Source organism: Chelmon rostratus, chromosome 17, assembly GCF_017976325.1.
Source record: "Chelmon rostratus isolate fCheRos1 chromosome 17, fCheRos1.pri, whole genome shotgun sequence".
Taxonomy (NCBI): domain Eukaryota; kingdom Metazoa; phylum Chordata; class Actinopteri; order Chaetodontiformes; family Chaetodontidae; genus Chelmon; species Chelmon rostratus.
Genome location: NC_055674.1, coordinates 7902043 through 7921251, shown reverse-complemented (window position 1 = coordinate 7921251; position 19209 = coordinate 7902043). Strand labels below are relative to the sequence as shown.

The following is a 19209-nucleotide window of genomic DNA, read 5'->3' as shown; positions in this document are numbered from 1 at the left end:
TGCAGGGAAGTAGGGTTTTCACAAGTTGGCTTGTTCAGTTTACTTAGTAATATTAGATTTGATTTACTTGAAATTTCTGTGTGTTATCTGTCTAATCTTCATTGTCCTTTTATGGTCTGGTTTTTTAGCAGGGTCAAAAGCTTAATTTTTTCTGTCTGAACTACTCTTTATTGTGTATTTAAAGGAACACACAACAAAGCAAAAACAGATAAAAAGGATTTAAGCGATTCAGTTTAACAATGCGATTAGCATCACCCAGAAAGAAGTACAAAAATAACGAATACATTAAAAAAAATACAATAACACACAGGTTATTAAAACACAGTACGCATTTTACAAAACATGCAACATATATCTTCACCTAACACTTGTCGTAAAGTCATTTCTTGCTGCTTGCCTGAAGTTGTATTCTTAGGTTATATAGACAATGTTGAGGAAAAACGTACATGGATATATCAGCATGTACATATATTCATTCAACTGCCTCCCACATTCACACAGGCCTTCACTCTTCGCTGACGTTTGTTTTGCATGAAGACGAGGCTAAGATGTATTTGATCCAGATGTCTTCCTGGCCTTACTTTTCCATACCATTAGTCTCATTTCCTGTGGCGGTAGGACGATCCACATTATAGCCTGCAATGTTTGTCTAATTTACCAGAACGAAGGGCCCCGCGTTTATAATCAGGTACTTTACAAAGACTTGCGGTGGCTCAGCCAATCAGAGCTGAGGCCTGAGAGTTTTCCAGTTAACTAGATCACTCCATATCAATTTTCCACACGTACTTGAGACAGAGATGACAAGGAAACAGGATTACAATATCAGCCATTGTGATTTAAATCTGAGAAGTTACAGCAGGCGCATACTGGTTACAATATGAATGAAAAAGGCCTTGTCCTAAAAACAACACAAACTTCTAAAAAATGAAATACTGTAGTTTAGTTTGTAAATTGCATTTAAGTAAATATAAATTTTTTTAAATTAAATTTCAGCAACTGAAATTATATTTAGTTTTAATTAATATTCTGCATGTGTGTGAGTATGTGTTTTTGTGCGTGTTTGAACTCGGTTCACCTCTCTTTTTTCATTGAGGGTGCTTGGAAGTTTGTACAAGGTCATAAAAAATCTTTGGAGGCTCTTGGAGTTCCTTATTGAAGGAATCTTGAAAGTTATTGTACTTCCTGGGAAGTTTGTTGTACTGGCAGGTACTTCCCTGCCAGTCCTTGCAGATCCTTGGGGGACCTTTAACGTTTTTGAAAAAAATGAATTGACCTAAAGTGTGAAGGTGATCTAACACCTTCCTCCACTGAAGTTCTTTGATGTCCACGGAGAACCTTGGAGGCCTGGCCTTGGACTTCCTTGGTAAGTCTTAAACTCAGAACAGCATTTGAGTGCAATTTTGTGGGTTGCACTTCACTGACGGGTCATTCTGCATAATGCATTTATTTTGCTGCTAACACTGCACTTTCATTTAAGTAAGGTCTTGTAGGGCAGTAGTTGTACATGGAGGTACTGCTATTTTTACTTTAGTAAAAGATGAGTATTTCTACAATCACTTGTATCCTAACAGATTGGAGGTTCCTTGTGTCCTTAAAGGGCCACAGAGGTCCTTAAACGGCCTTTGAAGTCATTGAAGTTTGATGGAGGTGTTTGGACTGCCTTGAAGGTCCGTTTTTGTAGGTCCATGAAGAAGCATGGCTCCTTGGAGGCAAAGGGAGGCCTTTCAGATCATTAAAGAGCCCTGTCAGATGATGGAGGTCGCTGCTTGGCCTCGTGGCTGCTGGCCCTTTAAGAGGAGCGGGAGGGGGCGCGGAGCATCTTGGCTGCGGTGTTTTTGTCTCTCTGTCAGTGAGCGCTCCTGGGCCGAGGCGGCTGAAAGGGTTTCCAGAGGGCAGGTAAGAGCAGAAAATTAGTTCCCGTTCCTGTGTGTCTAAACGGTGCCCGCGTCTCTTTGTCTCGCTGCATTTTGAAGCGCTTCAGAGGAGGCGCCTTCTTGTGAGTGTGACTTCTTTTGTGAGGCGTCGGTCCTGCCCATTCCCCCGGTCCTCTCTCTGCGAAGTAGCGGGTCCTTTATTCTCCAAAACCGCTCCAGCTCCCGTCATACTCTTATTACAACCTGCTGTTCGGACTAATTACGTTTCATAATTTGGCATCAGTGTTTGTTTACCTTGAGGGGACTCTTTAACTGAGTCTCACGGTGGCTCCTCCGGTGCGTCTTTTTGTTCAGAGCATCACTGACTCGGGCTGCGCGGCGGCGAGAAGCGCCGCTAACCAAAAATCTCTATAATATCATAACAACAATAATAATAATCTCATACGAACTAAAAGCGAGAATGTCAGACAGAAATGTAAGTTTGCAGTGACTCTACATGTCATTGGGTTTACTTCTTATATGAAAACTGCACAAAAACGGTGCATCTTCTGTACAGTACCAGTTAAATCCATCACGTACAGTCTGTATTGTTATTTTCGCAGAGGGCTCGTGGATTTTGCCACGCGGCCTCAACTTTTGTCTTAATCGATTAAAAAGCAGGAGTTTCGGTGTTGGCAGCGAGCTTTAGAATAAACCATACGCCGCATTTCCAAATATTCATCTCTGAGCGAGCAACACGTTTGGGTGTGTGTGTTTCTTCATCCTCAAACTTTTTCTCACACACGATCTGTTGCAGCAATCTAACCATTTTCGGATTTCATTTAAAAAAAACGTGAAGGCTGAAGGCTCAGGGGAGAGGGTGGGTCCGTGCATTCTGCAAGTTTTCATTACTTCCAGATGTTCATCAGCTTTTCGTTGCCGCTTCTCGCCCTCAAATTTGCTCGTCTCGCCGCCTGCAGCCGGCCAGTGGTCACCGAGGGGAGTTTATATCCTCAGGAGATGGATGAGGCCTGATGGAGGTGTGTATGTCAGCTGGGCAGGAGGAGGGTAAAACAACCTAAACCTCCATTTAACCGTATTTGTGCTTTTCAGACAATGCAAAAGCTGGTTCTTCGTTTCTCTTAATAGTTAGTTCTTATTAGGTAACATGCATAAATGGATGTTTTCTCCCTGCATATTTATTTATTTCTGTCAGTATGGAGGATCGTTTGTTTAATAATGAACTTTATGTGACAGGATGTCTCATGACAAGTGCTGTGGACCTTCCAGATTCATCAGTAAACACATCAGATGTTGTTTTGATGAAGGACATGCAGAACTTGGCAGGATGTGGGGGTGTAGTCATCAGCCTGTTACACTGCATCATACAATGCACCACTGTCCTGCAGTTGTGTAATGAGCTGCTGGCTGTATTAAATCACCTACAAGTGAATAGGCACAGATTGTAGCAGCTGCATGGCGCTCAGATGGGCTCTGTCCTGTTATTCATGTCTTCACATGGGCAGGTTGGTGGTCTGCGGCTCCGGTGTTTAGTGTCATACGTAGTTTACTCATAATGATGTGAGCTGGACGAAACAAGAGTTTCATCTAAAAGCGAACATCATAACCTTTCATGAAGATGGGATGTATTGCAGGGCTCGTATTAGTATTTGCTGTTTTCCTTATGAACCGTCAACTGATTATCTCATTGTTTTTGAGATGAGTGTAAAAATAGTCAAAACTGACTCTTCCTTGTTGGTCTGGGGACCCCCTGGAATCCCGTCAGAGACCCCTGGGAGTCCCCCCAGACTGCATTTTGGAATCTCTGGTTAGGTTTGTGCGCAGCTGGAGTTTCCTTCAGCAGGTTTTTTTTTTTTTTTTTACCAAGCTGGAATGCGATTGTCTCATTACAGCATTTGGACCCAGGGGTGCTGTGGTGGAATGCAGGGTTATAAACCCCATTTGCACACTAGGCCACACGCCGGGCATTTAAATGGTTTAGCGGGACTAATGAAATTACACCCTGAACCTGCACGAGACTTTCTGTCACTGTCGAAGGTCTATTCTATTAAGCTATTCTGTACAGTTTTAGCACATTCAGTTTTTGAATCTGCCCTGTTAAAACAATATCATAAATCATTACTGATCATTTTCATCACATCAAATAAGGAAAGCGAGCAACATAAGGATGTGTGATGTTGTAAATCATGACACATGTTAATGTTGTTGTGCACGTGGCCCAAGTAGATCAGGAAAACTTCTCCACCCAGCAAAGCAGATAATAAATATATCTTTTTCCCACCACATCATTGCTTTATGACAGTTAAACCCAAAAATCTTAGTTGTATTAGAGGTTGATTAGTTTATTAAGTAGGGATAAACTAATGGGGCAGTATTCCAGAAGACGTATCAGCCTGATTTTGTCAAGACAGTGAGGTTTATCCTCCTACTTAACTGTATTGATTGGGGTAACCAGTGTAATAGTGCTTTCAGTAAACATATGGCCTGATCTGGCTTTTGAGGTACAAGGGACAGTCATTCATTATCTGCTTGAATGATCTGACTTGATCCCTTGTAATACATTAATCACTTAGAAAAGCAAGATGGACTGCACACAAACATTTTGCAATAGTAAGCGCTATGGATGTTTTCCTGCCCTGTTTTGTGGTCTTTATGTCCACAGAGTCTTTTGATCAACAGCTCTGATTGAATCAGGAAGTAATTGATAAGATCCCTGAGAGGGAACCACTTTAACTACATCGCTGCTGCAGTAAGATTACTTCCTCTGCTCCGCTGTGCCGTCCGCTCTGTACCACAACACACTCCGACCTGAGCTTTTAACCCCAAAGCTGCTCTGACCGGCTGTCCACCTCCCGTCTTGCTGCCGTCTGGACTTCGTCTTCCTCCCCTCCAGACCCCACAGTTTCCTCAAAACGGTGCAGCGCTCTGGCCTCTCTGTGCGGCATCATCCCCACCTCCACAACTACACAGGAATTTTTCTCCCTTTTTTTTTTTTTGTCTTTTTTTTCCGGTGCCGCTCCTTGCTGCTCAGCTCCACCCTTGCTCAGTTTCCTGTTGGAGGTCGGCACAATGACCAATAGCAGACTGGCGGGTGTTTACTCTGCTCCTGTTCTAGGAGTAATGGGAGCTGGCCAGCCCCTCCCCTTGGCCGTACTCTAGCCAGCAGCAGACTGCTCAGCCCAGCGCCGTCTGCTCCTCCATACCACCACTCCTTAATGCAGAAAACAGGGCTTTTTGTGAAAGGGCACAGCCCTGGAGGGGACGTCCCACTGGGTTATGATTTCACTGTCCTTATTTTAAAGCCCAAATTAGTCAAAAACCACATGTCCACCAGCAGCAGGAGAGCACACTGTGTTGCCATGCTGATATGAGATCATCTGGCCTCGTCACGCATGGTGACGGCCCTGTCCGTCAAGCAGTGACGTACACCGTTCAGCCACTTTGTGCTTGGTGACAAATGGCTGTTGTTGCCTCTGTGTTTTGGACTCTTCGGCTGTTCAGGGGAGAGATTTGTTTCATATTTTTCTCATTTATTATTCATTCAGGACCAGTTGGCTGAATGAAGCCATCTGTGCTGCGGAGTGAGGAGGAGGACAAAGAAGTCTTAGTAGATAGACCGTGTCTCCTGTTGTGATCTTTATGTAACATTTAAAACTCTTCTGCATGTCTATATTCAGGTCTCTGCGGCCTGTCGCTCTAAGGAGAAAAACCTCTGAACAACAATCAGCTTTTTTTAGTTCGAGAAAGTGCAGCTTCTCATTGGGATTCACTATTGTCTGCCTATTTTAAGGAGTGGAATGCACAAATGATGGTAATCTTCTAGGCGGAGCCATTTAAGATTATGAGGAAAGGTCCTTTGAAACTTTATATACTCATCGTGAGGCGCTCTTGCGGCCCTCTATGTGATCATTCTGACGTTCTCCCTGCATTAACAGCAGCAGACGACGTTCTGGTGTCAGCAGCAGGATTTGCTCTGATTCATACCGATGGAGTCCAAGTCTGAGCACAGTTTTGGTCTTCTCATTCGAGAAGTTTCCATCTAAAACTCTCAGCAGCGTTTCTTTTTTTTCTTCTCCCCCCTCCTCTTGCAGTTTTCCTTTCTTTCCTCACATTCCCTCTCTTTCTCTCCCACCCTCCTTCACATACTGTACTGCTCTCCCCCTACTTTCTCTCTTTCTTACCCCTGTTCCTTTTTTTCCGTCTCGTTTACGCTCTCCTCCTCCTTGTTACTCTTTCTCCTGGGCTGGGAGGAAGTGACTGAGTTGTTTCTGGATCCTTCGGGAATAGAAAGATGGAGCTGCCTTTCCTGTAACCCTTTCTTCATCAGACCTCAGACTGTTGCAACATACCGTCTCTGTTTTGCCACACCAATTAGCTTGGTATGACAAGAGTGACACATCCACTGGCGAAGCAGTGATCATCTGAGAGACTTTCTGTGCTAGAAAGAGCATTTTGTCACTGTTTTCAAACTGCTGGTACTAATTGTGGGGATGATAAATCAGAATTCTATCATCACACCATCAGATTAATCATCAAGAAGACAGACAAATTAGAAACAGCTAAATCACTTGCTTTTCATATCATCGGTGCCCTTACCTGAATAAATCAACTTAAAAGCCACAGCTGTGTTTGTTGAACTGTGGGAGTCTCCGGGCCTCGGCCAGTGCTGGTGTGTCGGGGGATCTGTGTGTTTTCATCTGTGCAGTGTGGGAGTCTGTGGGAGTCAAAGCTGTCTCCTGTAAAGTTTGCTATTTGTCTTACACAAGTATTTGCCATCTGCACCAACACGGGGTTATAACATAAAGGCTCCACATCGTTCACTGTCTTTATGTCCTGTCCTTTGAGAGTAGTTTTTGGCTTATTGATGCAATCAGGTAGGGAAGCATTCATAATATTGTGTTGTCTTACACAATTAGCAGCACCGATAACTCAAAAAGAAAGAGCCACTGGCACTTCTAGCTCTAGATAGCAATTACCCGGTACCACTCCTATGTACTTCCAGTGTCTGTCAGTGTGTGGGTCCATAACAGCGATTCATCAACTGTTTGTTTGTTTTGAGGTAAATTTCCTTGCCACATACTCATACACACACTGTTTCTTTCTGTCTCTCTCTCTCTGAGATGCCCCTCCTTGCTTTATATTAGAACCAGCTGTGGAACTAGAAGCTGAATGAATGGCTCTTTGTGATTTGGCTGTCGTTCCAGTCAAAAAGGTCTGTTTCTCCCCCTACCCCTCCACGCTCTGCGGTACTGGCATGACAACAATACGAAACAATGGACAGAACAACAGCATGTCTTGTTATGATATTATGCAAAGGTCACCCATCAGTGTTTTTTGGGCTGCGAGACCCTCCGACAAAATGTCGACCATACTTACACGGCAGCCTGAGCAGCTGGAGCCAAAGAATGAGAATCAGCAGACACGGTCATGCTTATCTGGAGGACACGCACGCAGTAGTTACAACGCACGGTTCAAGTCTGTGTTGGCCATGAAGGGAACGCATTATAAGGCTCATGAAATCAGTCTGGCTTTAAGTCCTCAAAGGTGATCTGTGCAGATGACTGCTGTTCCCACAAAACCTGGAGGGCGTGTGTGTGTACCAGTGGATTTGGGAGTGTTAGTCACAGAGGCAAGAAAACAGAAAACATTGCCCAATCACATGGCAGGGAGGCTCCCAGCCTTGAATTGATTAGAGAGCCTTGAATTGGATTGAGGAATGGGGTGGGGGGGGGCAGTGTTTCTAGAAAGCTGGGAGAGCAGCTATGCGTGGATCAGGCTTCATCCAGGCTGCACTACAAGGAGGTCAGAGAGTGATTGGCATTTCATGGGGGCATATTGTTCACATCCGGTGTGTCAGTCAAAACCACTGGAATGTTTTTTTCTGGCTTTGCAACCTGTGTTTATATTCTTGTGGGGGGCCACTCTTTTGTAACCTGTCATAAGTCTGTTTTTATCCCGTGTCAACAGAGCTACACACCTTTCAATGGAGTTTTAATAACGTCCCCTGATGACTATTTGTCAAGATGTCTCCTTTTATTTTCACGTGATTTACATTTTTCTGGCCAACAAATTGCTACAGTCAAAAGCCGTGACCGCCAAAGTTTAAGTTTCCTTTATTCTTCTTTCCCACAGGCGCTGACTGTAAGAGTGCAAGAAAAGGAAGGGAGAGCGAGGAGCCTGGGGAGGAGAGATCCCATCCTTGCAGCGCAAGCAGCTGGTATGAAGCGGAAAATAAATCCCTCTTTTCCTAATTCACAAACCATTCCCGAGCTTGAGCAGAATAGTAAGTGACCAAAGGCGGACAGAGTCAGTACGGCAGTGGAAAAATCCATTAAGATCTTCTCTGGGTGGCGGCAAGATTGGTATTTCTGACTTAGCAATGCTGATGTCTAATCCTTTGTAATGGCAATAATAATAAGGTGACTCAGTGAATGGAAGTAATGAGTTTGATAAACTTGGGAGAGCTGACCTCGAAATGAAGCCTGGCATTATGAATTACTTTCCAGGGTGGTCTCAATCCTCAAGGAGACAAGAATCTATATACATGCTGTAAATCAAATCCAGTTTTTAATCCTCCGGATTTTAGAATGCAAGAATTCAAGTTGTGAATGGATAAACCTGAAGCTGCCTTGCTTGAACAGAAACAAAAGTTTTGCACTGGTTGCTGCTAGAGGCCAAAGAAGCTGCAGTATAATGCAGTTATTCTCGTGACATCTTACAGGACATACCACAGACGTGCAATTTGTGCTGGATGACCTGCATCTTACCTCCCGAGGGTTGTCTTAATCTTAATAGCAGGGAACGGAGGGAGGAGACCAAGCGATGTTAACATCCGTTAGGATGGTATGCAGCTGTATGTGGAGGTTGGGGGGTGTACTGGGGGCAAGGCATTTGTCCTGGAAGGAGCCGGCCAGGGAAGGTCGTCTGAAGAATGGTGGTGTGGCGCTGGGGAAGGGCGCACACTGGTTTCTGTTCAGATGTCATCTCAAAGGAACTCTGTTTGAGAGCCGAGAGAGAGGGAGGAAGGTCAGCCGCTCCACCCCAGCCACACACATACACACACTCAGGAGCCGTATGTACACACATGCTAACACATCTGAAACAACCAATGAGCCACTGTTGGAGAAGCCGATGTGGAGAAGAGTAAAGCTTTAATGTCCCTGAGGGCCAATTTGTCAGATCTTCGTCGTAAATACAACAATAACAACGTGATAAAAAATGGCGGTCCATACACAAATAAGCACAAGTACACAGGTAACAACAGTATCACTGTTGAAACAAACTCATCACAGAGATGAGTGGAAAAATAATGAAAGCACACTTACAAAGTGCTTTATAGAACAAGGTAGAACAGTGCACACAGTCAGGATAAAGACTGTAAATAAAAACATAGAACATAAGTTGCAAAGTAAGAATAAAAAGCTAAATAAGAGAAAGAAAGGAAAAGAAAGGAAACAGGGAACTGTGTCACATCCACAGCTGGCCAGATCACTTTTGTTTAAAAGCTAATAGCTGAAGTAATAAAAGACCTTTTGTGAGATAAAAACCTCTGCCTTGATGGAAGCAAATTAAACTCACGATATAAAGATTGCTGAGAGTCCAGTAAGGTTAACCGAGCTTTCTGTGTGGCTCTGACTTGATACAATTGGCAAAGATCCTTTAAATTTTAAGTCTATGGCACACATTTACAATTTTTCCCAACAGGTTTTTGTTTTTCACGCTGAGGTTACCAAACCAGCAGATCATAGCGAGATCACGTGGAGGCCTGGGGGTGTTTTGAGGGCGTGATGTGGGATGAATGTCACCCGCAGCAGCAGTAAGGAGGGAGGCATTTGAAATAGAGAATAATGTGAGTTTGTGTGCGTAGATGTGATCTGTGGGAACAGAAAACCGCATTGTGGGATTCAAAGAGGAATCGAGTGGACGGTGTCAGCAGTCTGTGCTGGGCTGGGACGTTAGGTCGCTAAACTGCAGACTCTAATTATATCTCATCAACTGTCCCCTGTCAGCGCTGTCCTCCGCCCTCCTGTACACGTACCCTCACACTCAGTTTCTCACACACACACACACACACACTTTCTCCCAGCCACTCCCCTCCTCTCTGTTCTGCTCACACTTTCTCACACATGCAGTCATGCCCTGTACAACATGCAGCATATAATCAATCTGACGCTTTCATTCCACATTTGAGACAGAAGACATTTTATGAAATTATTCCAGATCAGTTAAAACACTTTTAACTGGGGTGATGCTGTTTTTAATGTATTTTTTTGGCTCTCTCCTCTTCAAATCTAACATAACAAAGTCTTAAAATTGACACAGAGAACATCTGATACATTCCTCGACTGTACGCTAAAATATAGCCTGCTAAGTGTCTGTGGCCTATAGATTTAAGAGTGTAATCTTTTCTTATCGCAGTGGAGTGAGGAGCGCTTTTAATTCTGCCAGTGTTAAAATGAGCCTGTATGTGCAGCCACACAGTGTTTCCAGGCCTCATAATGTGTGGCAATCTCGGCATGAGAGGGTGATGAGGGGGCACAGATAAGGGGGAATCGCACCGAGACATTAAACCGACTACAGGACTTCAAAAAATACCAAGTCAAGTTAGTCAGTGTTTCCAAGTGCCCTACTTTTCACAAACGAGCAAGCACTGTCTAGGGTCATAAGATAGCGAGAGAGAGAGAGACAGAAAGTGAGAGGGAGAAAGAGAGACTCAGTTCTTGCTGAAGAAACAGAAAACCAGCCTTAAAGTGAAGTGAACTGAATATGCCCTAAAAAACAAAGGGGAGGTTTGCAGTCCAAACTTATGATCTTAACTCCTTGAAGTACTATAACGATGTTCGACCGGCTAATGCTGTGGATGGCTTAAACATTACATCCCCTGTTCCCACAAAGTGATGACCTAGAAAGTTAATCTTTTCCAAGCAGACACAAACTCAGACGCAATGCCGATTGTGGGCTATATCTCATTGCTGGCGCTGCTCTCCGTGGGAGGAAAAAGCGCACATTTTTTTTGTTTATAAAGAGTCAAAATGCATTACCTCTGGTGTGAAAAATGCATTGAGGTTCTCAGCAATTCACTACTTTCTGTGTTGAAGTAATATGCAAGTGAATGTGGAGGGAATGAGAGAGACAGTGACCACCTGAAACCTCCTGATCGTCAGCTGACGTCGCGCTGGGGGAGAAAGCACCAGAAACACACAAAAAGAGGACAAATAGAGAAGAAAGAGGACGAGGGAGATGTGGAGGAGTAAGTGAGGGAGAGAAAGAGGGAGAGGGTGTCTGTAAACCCTAAATTGAGAGGCAAAGTTAGTGTGCATAGATGATTCCTAATAAGGCTGTAACGGCCGTCTCAAACCTCTGTCCTGGAATTAGCTGCCAGGAAACTTTCCCCTGTAACTCCTCTCCTCTGAACGCTAAGAACAGAAACAAACACAATCGGCTGTGACCCACTATGCTCCGAAAAATGAACGGATAAAATTAGAAAGGGACGCTGGAGGGTGAAGCAGTGAAAGAAACAGTAAAACTATTTCTGACCATCACACAGAAAGAACAATGCGGTCAAAAAGAGCAGTTATTTATTGCTGGAATGCAAACAAAATGTGGTGGAGTACTCACATCTTTGTTGGCAACTTATAAGATGTGCACATCAGGAGGACTGATCTTGTCTTCTACAATCATGCCTTATTGCTTACTGTCTTGTTATTACTGTAAGAAAAGCAATATATCTGAGACGCTCATTTATAAATCCAACACATTTCTGCCTCTCCACAGGTGACAGTTAGTGGGTGACTGTTTGAGTAGCCGCCACAGGCTCATTATGGCTCAGGTGCTGCATATGGACCCCGGCTTCCCAGGTGCAACTTCTATTTATTTTTTTACCAATATTGCTCTTCATAATAATGATGTTATTTTAAGATAATTCATTATTTTTGTTAGGATTTAAACTGTCAGACAACTTCTAAGTAATGCTAATCAGGCTGTGCCATTCCACTTTGTACCTAATTTGGTGATTGTTTCATAAATACACAGTAGCCCAACGTTAATACTATTTTCTAAAGTCTGAGCCCAAGATTAGACGCAGATTTCCGTTTGTTAAAAGTTGATTTCCTTCCCCCTCAGGGAAACTCAACCCGCCTGCTCCCCCTTCCCTGCACGGCAAAGAGCAGGAGGCGCCCTACTCAGTGGAGACCCCCTATGGCTACCGTCTGGACCTAGACTTCCTCAAATATGTTAATGACATAGAGAAGGGTAACACTATCAAGAAGGTGCCTATCCAACGGCGGCCACGCTATGGCTCCCTGCCCCGTGGCTATGGGTACGCCGGCTCTTGGTGGACCTCCACAGAGTCTCTGTGCTCCAACACCAGCATGGACAGCCGGCACTCCTCCTTCTCCTACTGTGCCCCAGGCTACCACACGTCACAGAGGCCCAGCTTCAGCACTGCCCGGGTGGAGAAGACCCTGTTGGATGCACGCAGGAAGCTGGAGGAGGAGAAAGAGGGGCGCAGATTCTCCAACCTGGGCAGCATGCACAGCAGCGTAGCAGGCTCCAACACCTCTCTCAGCAGTGCACACAGCTTCAACCGAGCCCACGGTGGAAGTGGGTCCTTTACCCCAATGAGTTCTGGCCTGTCCACTCCAGTGACCCCAACACCAGCCCACTTGCAGCATGTCAGGGAGCAGATGGCTGCGGCCCTCAGGAAAATAAAGGAGCTCGAGGAGCAGGTGAAGACCATCCCTGTGCTGCAGGTCAAAATCTCTGTGCTGCAGGAGGAGAAACGGCAGCTCAGCGTCCAGCTGAAGAGCCAGAAGTTCCTGGGCCACACTCTGGGTTTCAGCCGAGGTCGTCCCAGAGGAGAGCTCTACATCGACATCCCTGAAGAGGACGTGAGCAATGGAGCTAAGAGCAGCAGCAAGCCAGCAGGGCCACTGTCTCCCACTACACCTGAGGGCTCCAAGCAAGACTCAGGGTGTGAGATTGAGGACACAGTGATTGTGGGTGGAGCGCGACCAGATGCAAAGCGCGAAGTGCGCACCATCGGAGTGGGACCAGAGGACTTGAGGGGCAGCCGTCAGGTGGGAGTCGGGGTTCGGGAGGAGGATTTGGGGTTGCTGCCAGAGACAGAGGCTCTTAAGAATCAAGTGGGTCAGCTTGAGGGCCAGCTAAAGAGGACAGTGCAGGAGCTGCAGGCTGCACAGCAGCAGGCTGTAGCAGCCCAGAACGCCCCTCAAGCGGAGCATCCAGTCATGGCTACCAGCATGGGCTGGCAGGAGCCACAAGGCTGCAGCCTGCACACTCTGGTCAGCTTCACACAGCTGCCCCAACAGAGGGAACAGAGAACTGTGGGAATCCAGGTGTACACACTGGAGCAGCCTACTGTGGTGGAGGTGGGCACTCTGCTCCGAGCAGAGACCTGCAGGTCTCCGGCCCTGCAGTCAGCGGGTGGAGTCGTGCAGGGCCACAACAGAGGACCAGCTGAAGGTCTGATTTCTGCTGATAGTGTATGACCAAGCACAATGTGTTACATTGTTCATGTTTCTTGCCCTTTGTTAACCATATAAGGGTCAATATTTGTACTCAATTTAAATACTAACAATACCACTACTAACTACAGCCTGAAAACATACTACATAGCTGAATCAGCACCCATCTTACATTAAGACTTAAGATTATAAGGCATAATGTATTGCATTGCCATTGTATTGGATTGCATTGTATTGTACAAATGCAACCAGTAAACTGTCAACTCAAGAAACATGAACTTATTTCAGCAACTTTTTATGAAAAATGTTGAATGAAGTAGTTAACCTTTCTTTTATTGTATTCCTCCACAAGATATTTGAGCAGTTAAGGCTGAAACATCGAAGTCTCCTTTCTGTCTCACAGATGCTCCACTCGAGTTGCCGATTGCAGTCAGCTCCAAGCAGGTGCGCGATGTCCTCAAGAGCGAGCTATCTACTTCGGTACCTGTAGCTACTCCTGTCATCGCCGTAGGCACGTCTGGTAATCAGATTGGTGTGTTGCATTCTAAAGAAGCAGAGACGCACCTCCATACATCCACAGAGGTTGTCCAGTCACAAGAAGGTCCTAAAACAGGTAACTGGTTGGAGCAAAACGTCCCTCGACCATCATTTTAATTTCCGAACCAACCACACCATATTCCTGCTCTATGTATGATCACTGGTATCTCTTTCAGCTTCATCTCCACAGTCTTCTCTGAGGTCCATTATGAAGCGGAAAGCAGAAGGTGAACCAGGATCTCCCTCCACAAAGAAAAACCTGCAGTTCATTGGAGTAAATGGAGGGTAAGTGTCAGTCATTGCAGACCACCAATCAGTCGTTTTCATCCACTGAGTGCTGTGGCAATTCCTTCGTCTGTTCTAGCGATTAGTATACTGTCAGAGTAATGAGGTAGAAATGCATTTTTATTCCCTGCTTATAAAACAGGTATGGGTTGCAAATACTTGGAGCTGTTAGATGGTAAAACGTGTTCCTGCCTTACAGCTACGAGTCCACGTCATCAGATGACAGCAGCAGCGAGAGCTCAGATGAGGGCAGTGACTCCAGCGAATATCATGAAGCCAGAGAAAAATTACCAGAGTCAGCGGTCCAGCACCAGCAAATAACCCACAGCAAGGCTTCCCAGCCTCCAGACAGCAACAGTGTACCTCAACAGACTGCCGTCAAACCAGCAGCCGTCGTTCCAGACTCGCAGCAGAGTCCCAACCAGTCTGCAACTGTAGACACAAGACTGCCAGCCCCCCAGTCACCAGTGACAGACGCTGTTGTGCAAAACTGTGCCTCACAGCCACCAGCCTCCACTTTGACTCCTCCATGTCCAGCAAATGATTCTGCCTCTCAAGAGACCGTCAACCAGCCATCAGAAAAACTCACAGTCACCAGGGAGATCACCTCCACATCAGCAAGCACTGAATCCACTCCCGAGCAAAGCTCCATAAAGTCCTCTGTTACCTGTTCTTCATCACTGTGCGTCACTCAAACCACTGAGATTTCCGAGGAGCAACACACCGTCCAGTCAGAAACATCCGTCCTCTCTGACCGGTCGGACTTAAAGCCAGCAACTGAAAGCATCGCGAATGACGCTGCCACGGCATCTGCCAAACAAGTCAGGTAAATTTACACATGCTTAACACACTGATATAATGGTACTAACAAGCCTGTATAAGCACCAGTGACTGATGCCATCTCCCTGTCTGTCTCAGACTGGAGCTGAGTGACAGCCTGATGTCAGCTCTTCATGCCCTGCAGAAAGCCCTGGGGGAACCCAATGCCTTCAGCCAACAAGGAGCAGTAGGTGTTCATTTAGTTCACTTTGTTTAACCAGGATAATCCTCTCAGCATCAACACTGCTTCCCAGGAAGTCCACGAGTGTCCTGTTTTAAAACAGATCACACTGACAATGATGAGCAGAAGCACGATCAAACAGAAACAAAAATTGATTTCTCAAACATTTTCAGAACATCATGAACTCTGTCCTCTAACTCTAACAGGTTGTAGGTTTCTTGCGATGTAAGATGTGCATTGCAGCTTTAAAAAAATGCTGATTCTCCAACTGTCTGTCAGGCGTGTACGTGTCTCTGATCGTCCTCATTGTGTCTGATCGCAGAGGGCAGCCTACACCACTGTGCTGCAGGAATGGCTGCGTGTGTCCTGTCACAAAGCAGCGGACACGGCTGTTGTCAAGGCCTACATGAGCACCTTCGCCTCCATCTCCCCTCAGCTGTTGGAGTTTGTGATCAACATGGCGGACGGCAACGGGAATACAGCGCTTCACTACACCGTCTCCCACTCCAACTTCCCTGTGGTGAAACTGCTGCTGGACACTGGTGAGCTGTGTCTCTGTGTATATGCATGTGCATTGTTTTTGGTGTTTGAGTGACACAGTCATCCACAAGTTAAGGATATTAACTAAAGTGTTCAAAATCGCACATGTAAAGGTTCAGCTCTTCACCTCATGGAGTGTTTTCCTGGATTCAATTGTTTGGTCTTAAAAGATTCCCTTTTCCAACATGTTTTACATCCCTGTCATTGTTTGTGCTGCTTTTCTACTGCTTGTCACACTGATTGCCCTCAATACCTGACAGGCCTGTGTAATGCTGACAAGCAGAACAAGGCGGGCTACACGGCCATAATGCTGACAGCTCTGGCTGCCTTCCACTCTGACGGCGACCTTCAAACTGTCCTGCAGCTGCTGCGCACAGGGGACGTCAACGCCAAGGCCAGCCAGGTGCGCCCTCTACTGCTCATTAGGTTTTGCTGCACTCTACTCACTAGTGTGTCTGATAACAGCACAGAGTTTGTCACCAGGTGTACGCTACAGCATGTAAACAAATGCAGTTTGAATCAGATCCATATGTTTAAAGATTCTGAATAATACGTGTTTGTAGGCCGGTCAGACGGCGCTGATGCTGGCGGTCAGTCACGGTCGAGGGGACATGGTGAAGGCGCTGCTGTCCTGCGGAGCACAGGTCAACATCCGGGATGATGACGGCTCCACCGCGCTCATGTGTGCCTGCGAACATGGTCATGTGGACATTGTGCGTCAGCTACTGTCTGTGCCAGGCTGTGATGCCACTCTCACCGATAATGTAAGCATGTATTTCCCTTCAGCCTTTCTTTCTATCTCTTTTTTTTTTATGACAAGCCCATCGTCTCACCATCATCCTCTCGTTTCTTGCAGGACGGCAGCACAGCTCTGTCCATTGCCCTGGAGGCCAGCCAGAACGACATTGCTGTGCTTCTGTATGCTCACCTCAACTTCTCGAAGCCTCCTTCCCCTGTAAGTGCTCTCATACAATGCTAACACACACTTATTGTTGTCATAAGGGCCTTCTTTCTAGACAAGAGTGGAGTTTTTAGACAAATCTGTCATAGAAGAAGAAGATATTGGTGACAGATTTGTCCACTTACAGTTGCCTCTATAAGGCACAGTGTAATGCAGCTACATTACTTATATTGTTTTTAATATAAACATTTGTGAACTTCCTTACATTTCACACATTGCTGTAATTTTTCCTGCAGCTTTACATGTGCTTGTTTTCCATCTAAACCCATATCTACAGTTCATGTGCAATTAAATTTCACCTCTAGATTATCAGGTACTGCATCTGCAGTATATTTAGCCAAGGACATTCAAATCACACCAACAACTTTTTTTTTTAACCTCGTCTAGGTTTCACCGAAGTCACCTCTCTTGGGTTCCTCTCCTCCAGCCAGTGAAACAAAATAAAACCTGCTCTTTCTGCGAGTGACAGCAACTCTCCAGCCAACAACAGCAACTACTCATATCACAGAGTGATTTTTTTTTCATCCGTGTGATTAAGAGAAACAATGAGTTTGTGTGTGTTTGTTTTCACCCTGCATTATTTAAGTACATTATAATATGCAGATAATTACGTGCCAGCTTGCACCATTGTTATCCATTGCTTTTTTTTACACAGTGGTGGTTGAAAACATGCATTTCTTGTGTGGTACAATCTGAAAAGTTGAACATTCAGCAGTTTGTATGCATCAATCCATTCTTGTCAGTCATGTTTTTAGTGGCACTGACAAGTCAAAACAGTTCACTAAATTACATTATACAGTTAATTGTTATACACTTGTTGTTTTTTTCTGTACCAATCTCATATTAATTGCTTTATAGAGCGATGTGTTTTCATTGTATTGTGTACAATAGCTCCAATAGCTCTTACACAGTAGCATCATTATGTGTGTGACCATCACAGCCATTTGGAATAATGAAAGCCACCCCTCTCATGGATAAGTGTCCTTGCATCAACTAGCTCATTGGTGCTACAAAAATAATAAAATTGAGAAAACACCACTTCAACAGAATATCAATATTTATACACAAAATTTATTTACTCTAGAGTATTTTTGATATCGATTTTTTTTTTTTAATTCTGACTTAATTCAGGATCTCCCAGAATCAAGATTTTTATTTCCCAGGCAATGGTTGATTTATTAACCAGTGAACAAAAATTTATTTTAGGTGGTGACCACATTTCCCAAAACGAACCCAAAGATGTATCTCTCCTATCAGCTCTGTGACACTGTATATTGTGGTGATAATATTAACACAGACCTAGCATCAGTGTGAAGGAAGAAAGAACTCTTGGAACTCTCTGACAGCTACGGTACTATGGTCTTTGTATTTTTATACGTGAAGGTATTTTGGACGGTTGTAAGGAAAGATTAGAGTGTATCTGTGTTTGTAATGTTCTGTGCTTATAAGATTTAACAAGACTTTGTTGAGAAGTGGCTGAAAGTGCTGGTGATTGCCGGTAAGATTTGTCAGGGAACCAGAACGTGACTGATTGGGGTCTTTAAAGGACGTGTCATGTAAGATGTGAATATCAAAATAATATATGTCAATATAAACTGGTAGTTATTATGCCTAAAATCAAATTCCTTGAACAAGTGCATAGGCTATTGATGTCAAAATTTCTATTACTTTTTAAAGATTTTTTCACAGTTTTCATATTCACTTTTAAGCAATTGAATTTTTATAAAGTTCCAAGTTTTTAATTTAAGTATCTATCTTTTTATACATTTAGAATTTTTAAGCTCACACCTGCTTTATGTAATCGCACAGCTCTTTAGTTAATGTTTTCTGAAGGTTTATGTAAAATTCTAGATTGTGTTTCTCAATTAATTAATAAATTTGGACCACACTGTTTCTATTGCATTCATTTAGTTATTTTGTTTGCATGTAAGTTGCCATTGGTGATGTAAAAGGTTAAAAAAAAAAAAAAAAAACAGTTTGCACCAACCAATGAGCTATAAGTTCTAATAAAGTCATGTTGCTGGTGGTAACAATGGGTCTCTTAGTGGGGAAAACATGGATTTAACTCTTTTTCTTCGATTTGTGTTATATTTGTTTTTTAACAGACTTGAAGTCAGTAAACCCATCTCTCATATTTATAGTGCTTGTAGGAAAAGTCCAGTAGAGGGCACTCTTCACTCAGTCTATATCATATTCCTGGTGAAAAACAACAGTGAACGCTGTTGACTAATTTGAAGTTATTCAGTAGTTAGTGGTATTATTCCTAAGATACAGCATAAATACTAATACAGTAGACATGAAATAAATAATATCATGGCATACTTGACAATTCCTTCTCACAATATGCTGAGGGAAAAGCACATTCCCACACAATTCTCCTGAAACCAAATGGAAATTCATAATGATACAATTGCATATTAAACCGAAATTTTGACAGTGCACGAGGGGGCTGCTGGTGTTATCTATACCACTGTTTCTCAAGCCTGGTCCTGGAGTACCACTGCCCTGCATGTTTTAGATGTATCC

The 19209-nt window shown here is 44.3% G+C and overlaps 1 protein-coding gene across 2 annotated transcripts; it reads left to right on the top strand.

Moving 5' to 3' along the window:
* Nucleotides 1-1840: 1840 nt before the first annotated feature.
* kank2 (KN motif and ankyrin repeat domains 2) lies at nt 1841-18576 on the top strand. 2 transcript variants are annotated; one of them, XM_041957804.1, is made up of 13 exons: nt 1841-1896; nt 8007-8091; nt 11649-11731; nt 11997-13358; nt 13764-13973; nt 14074-14182; nt 14382-15008; nt 15101-15188; nt 15505-15724; nt 15983-16125; nt 16286-16486; nt 16579-16677; nt 17071-18576. In XM_041957804.1, exons 3-13 carry the CDS (start codon nt 11695-11697, stop codon nt 17125-17127), a joined length of 3153 nt encoding a protein of 1050 aa, XP_041813738.1. In that variant the 5' UTR covers nt 1841-1896; nt 8007-8091; nt 11649-11694; the 3' UTR covers nt 17128-18576. The 2 variants fall into 2 exon arrangements, with proteins under 2 accessions (XP_041813738.1, XP_041813739.1); XM_041957805.1 differs by lacking the exon at nt 1841-1896 and adding an exon at nt 2789-2893.
* The last annotated feature ends 633 nt before the right edge of the window (nt 18577-19209 follow it).

What these genes read in the sequence shown, in the direction of transcription:
- kank2 (XM_041957804.1), top strand. Translation starts at nt 11,695, where the DNA reads ATGGCTCAGGTGCTGCATATGGACCCCGGCTTCCCAG. An exon ending in ACAAGAAGGTCCTAAAACAG is followed by an intron (nt 13,974 to 14,073) that starts GTAACTGGTTGG and finishes TATCTCTTTCAG; the next exon opens with CTTCATCTCCACAGTCTTCT. An exon ending in CCTTCAGCCAACAAGGAGCA is followed by an intron (nt 15,189 to 15,504) that starts GTAGGTGTTCAT and finishes GTCTGATCGCAG; the next exon opens with AGGGCAGCCTACACCACTGT.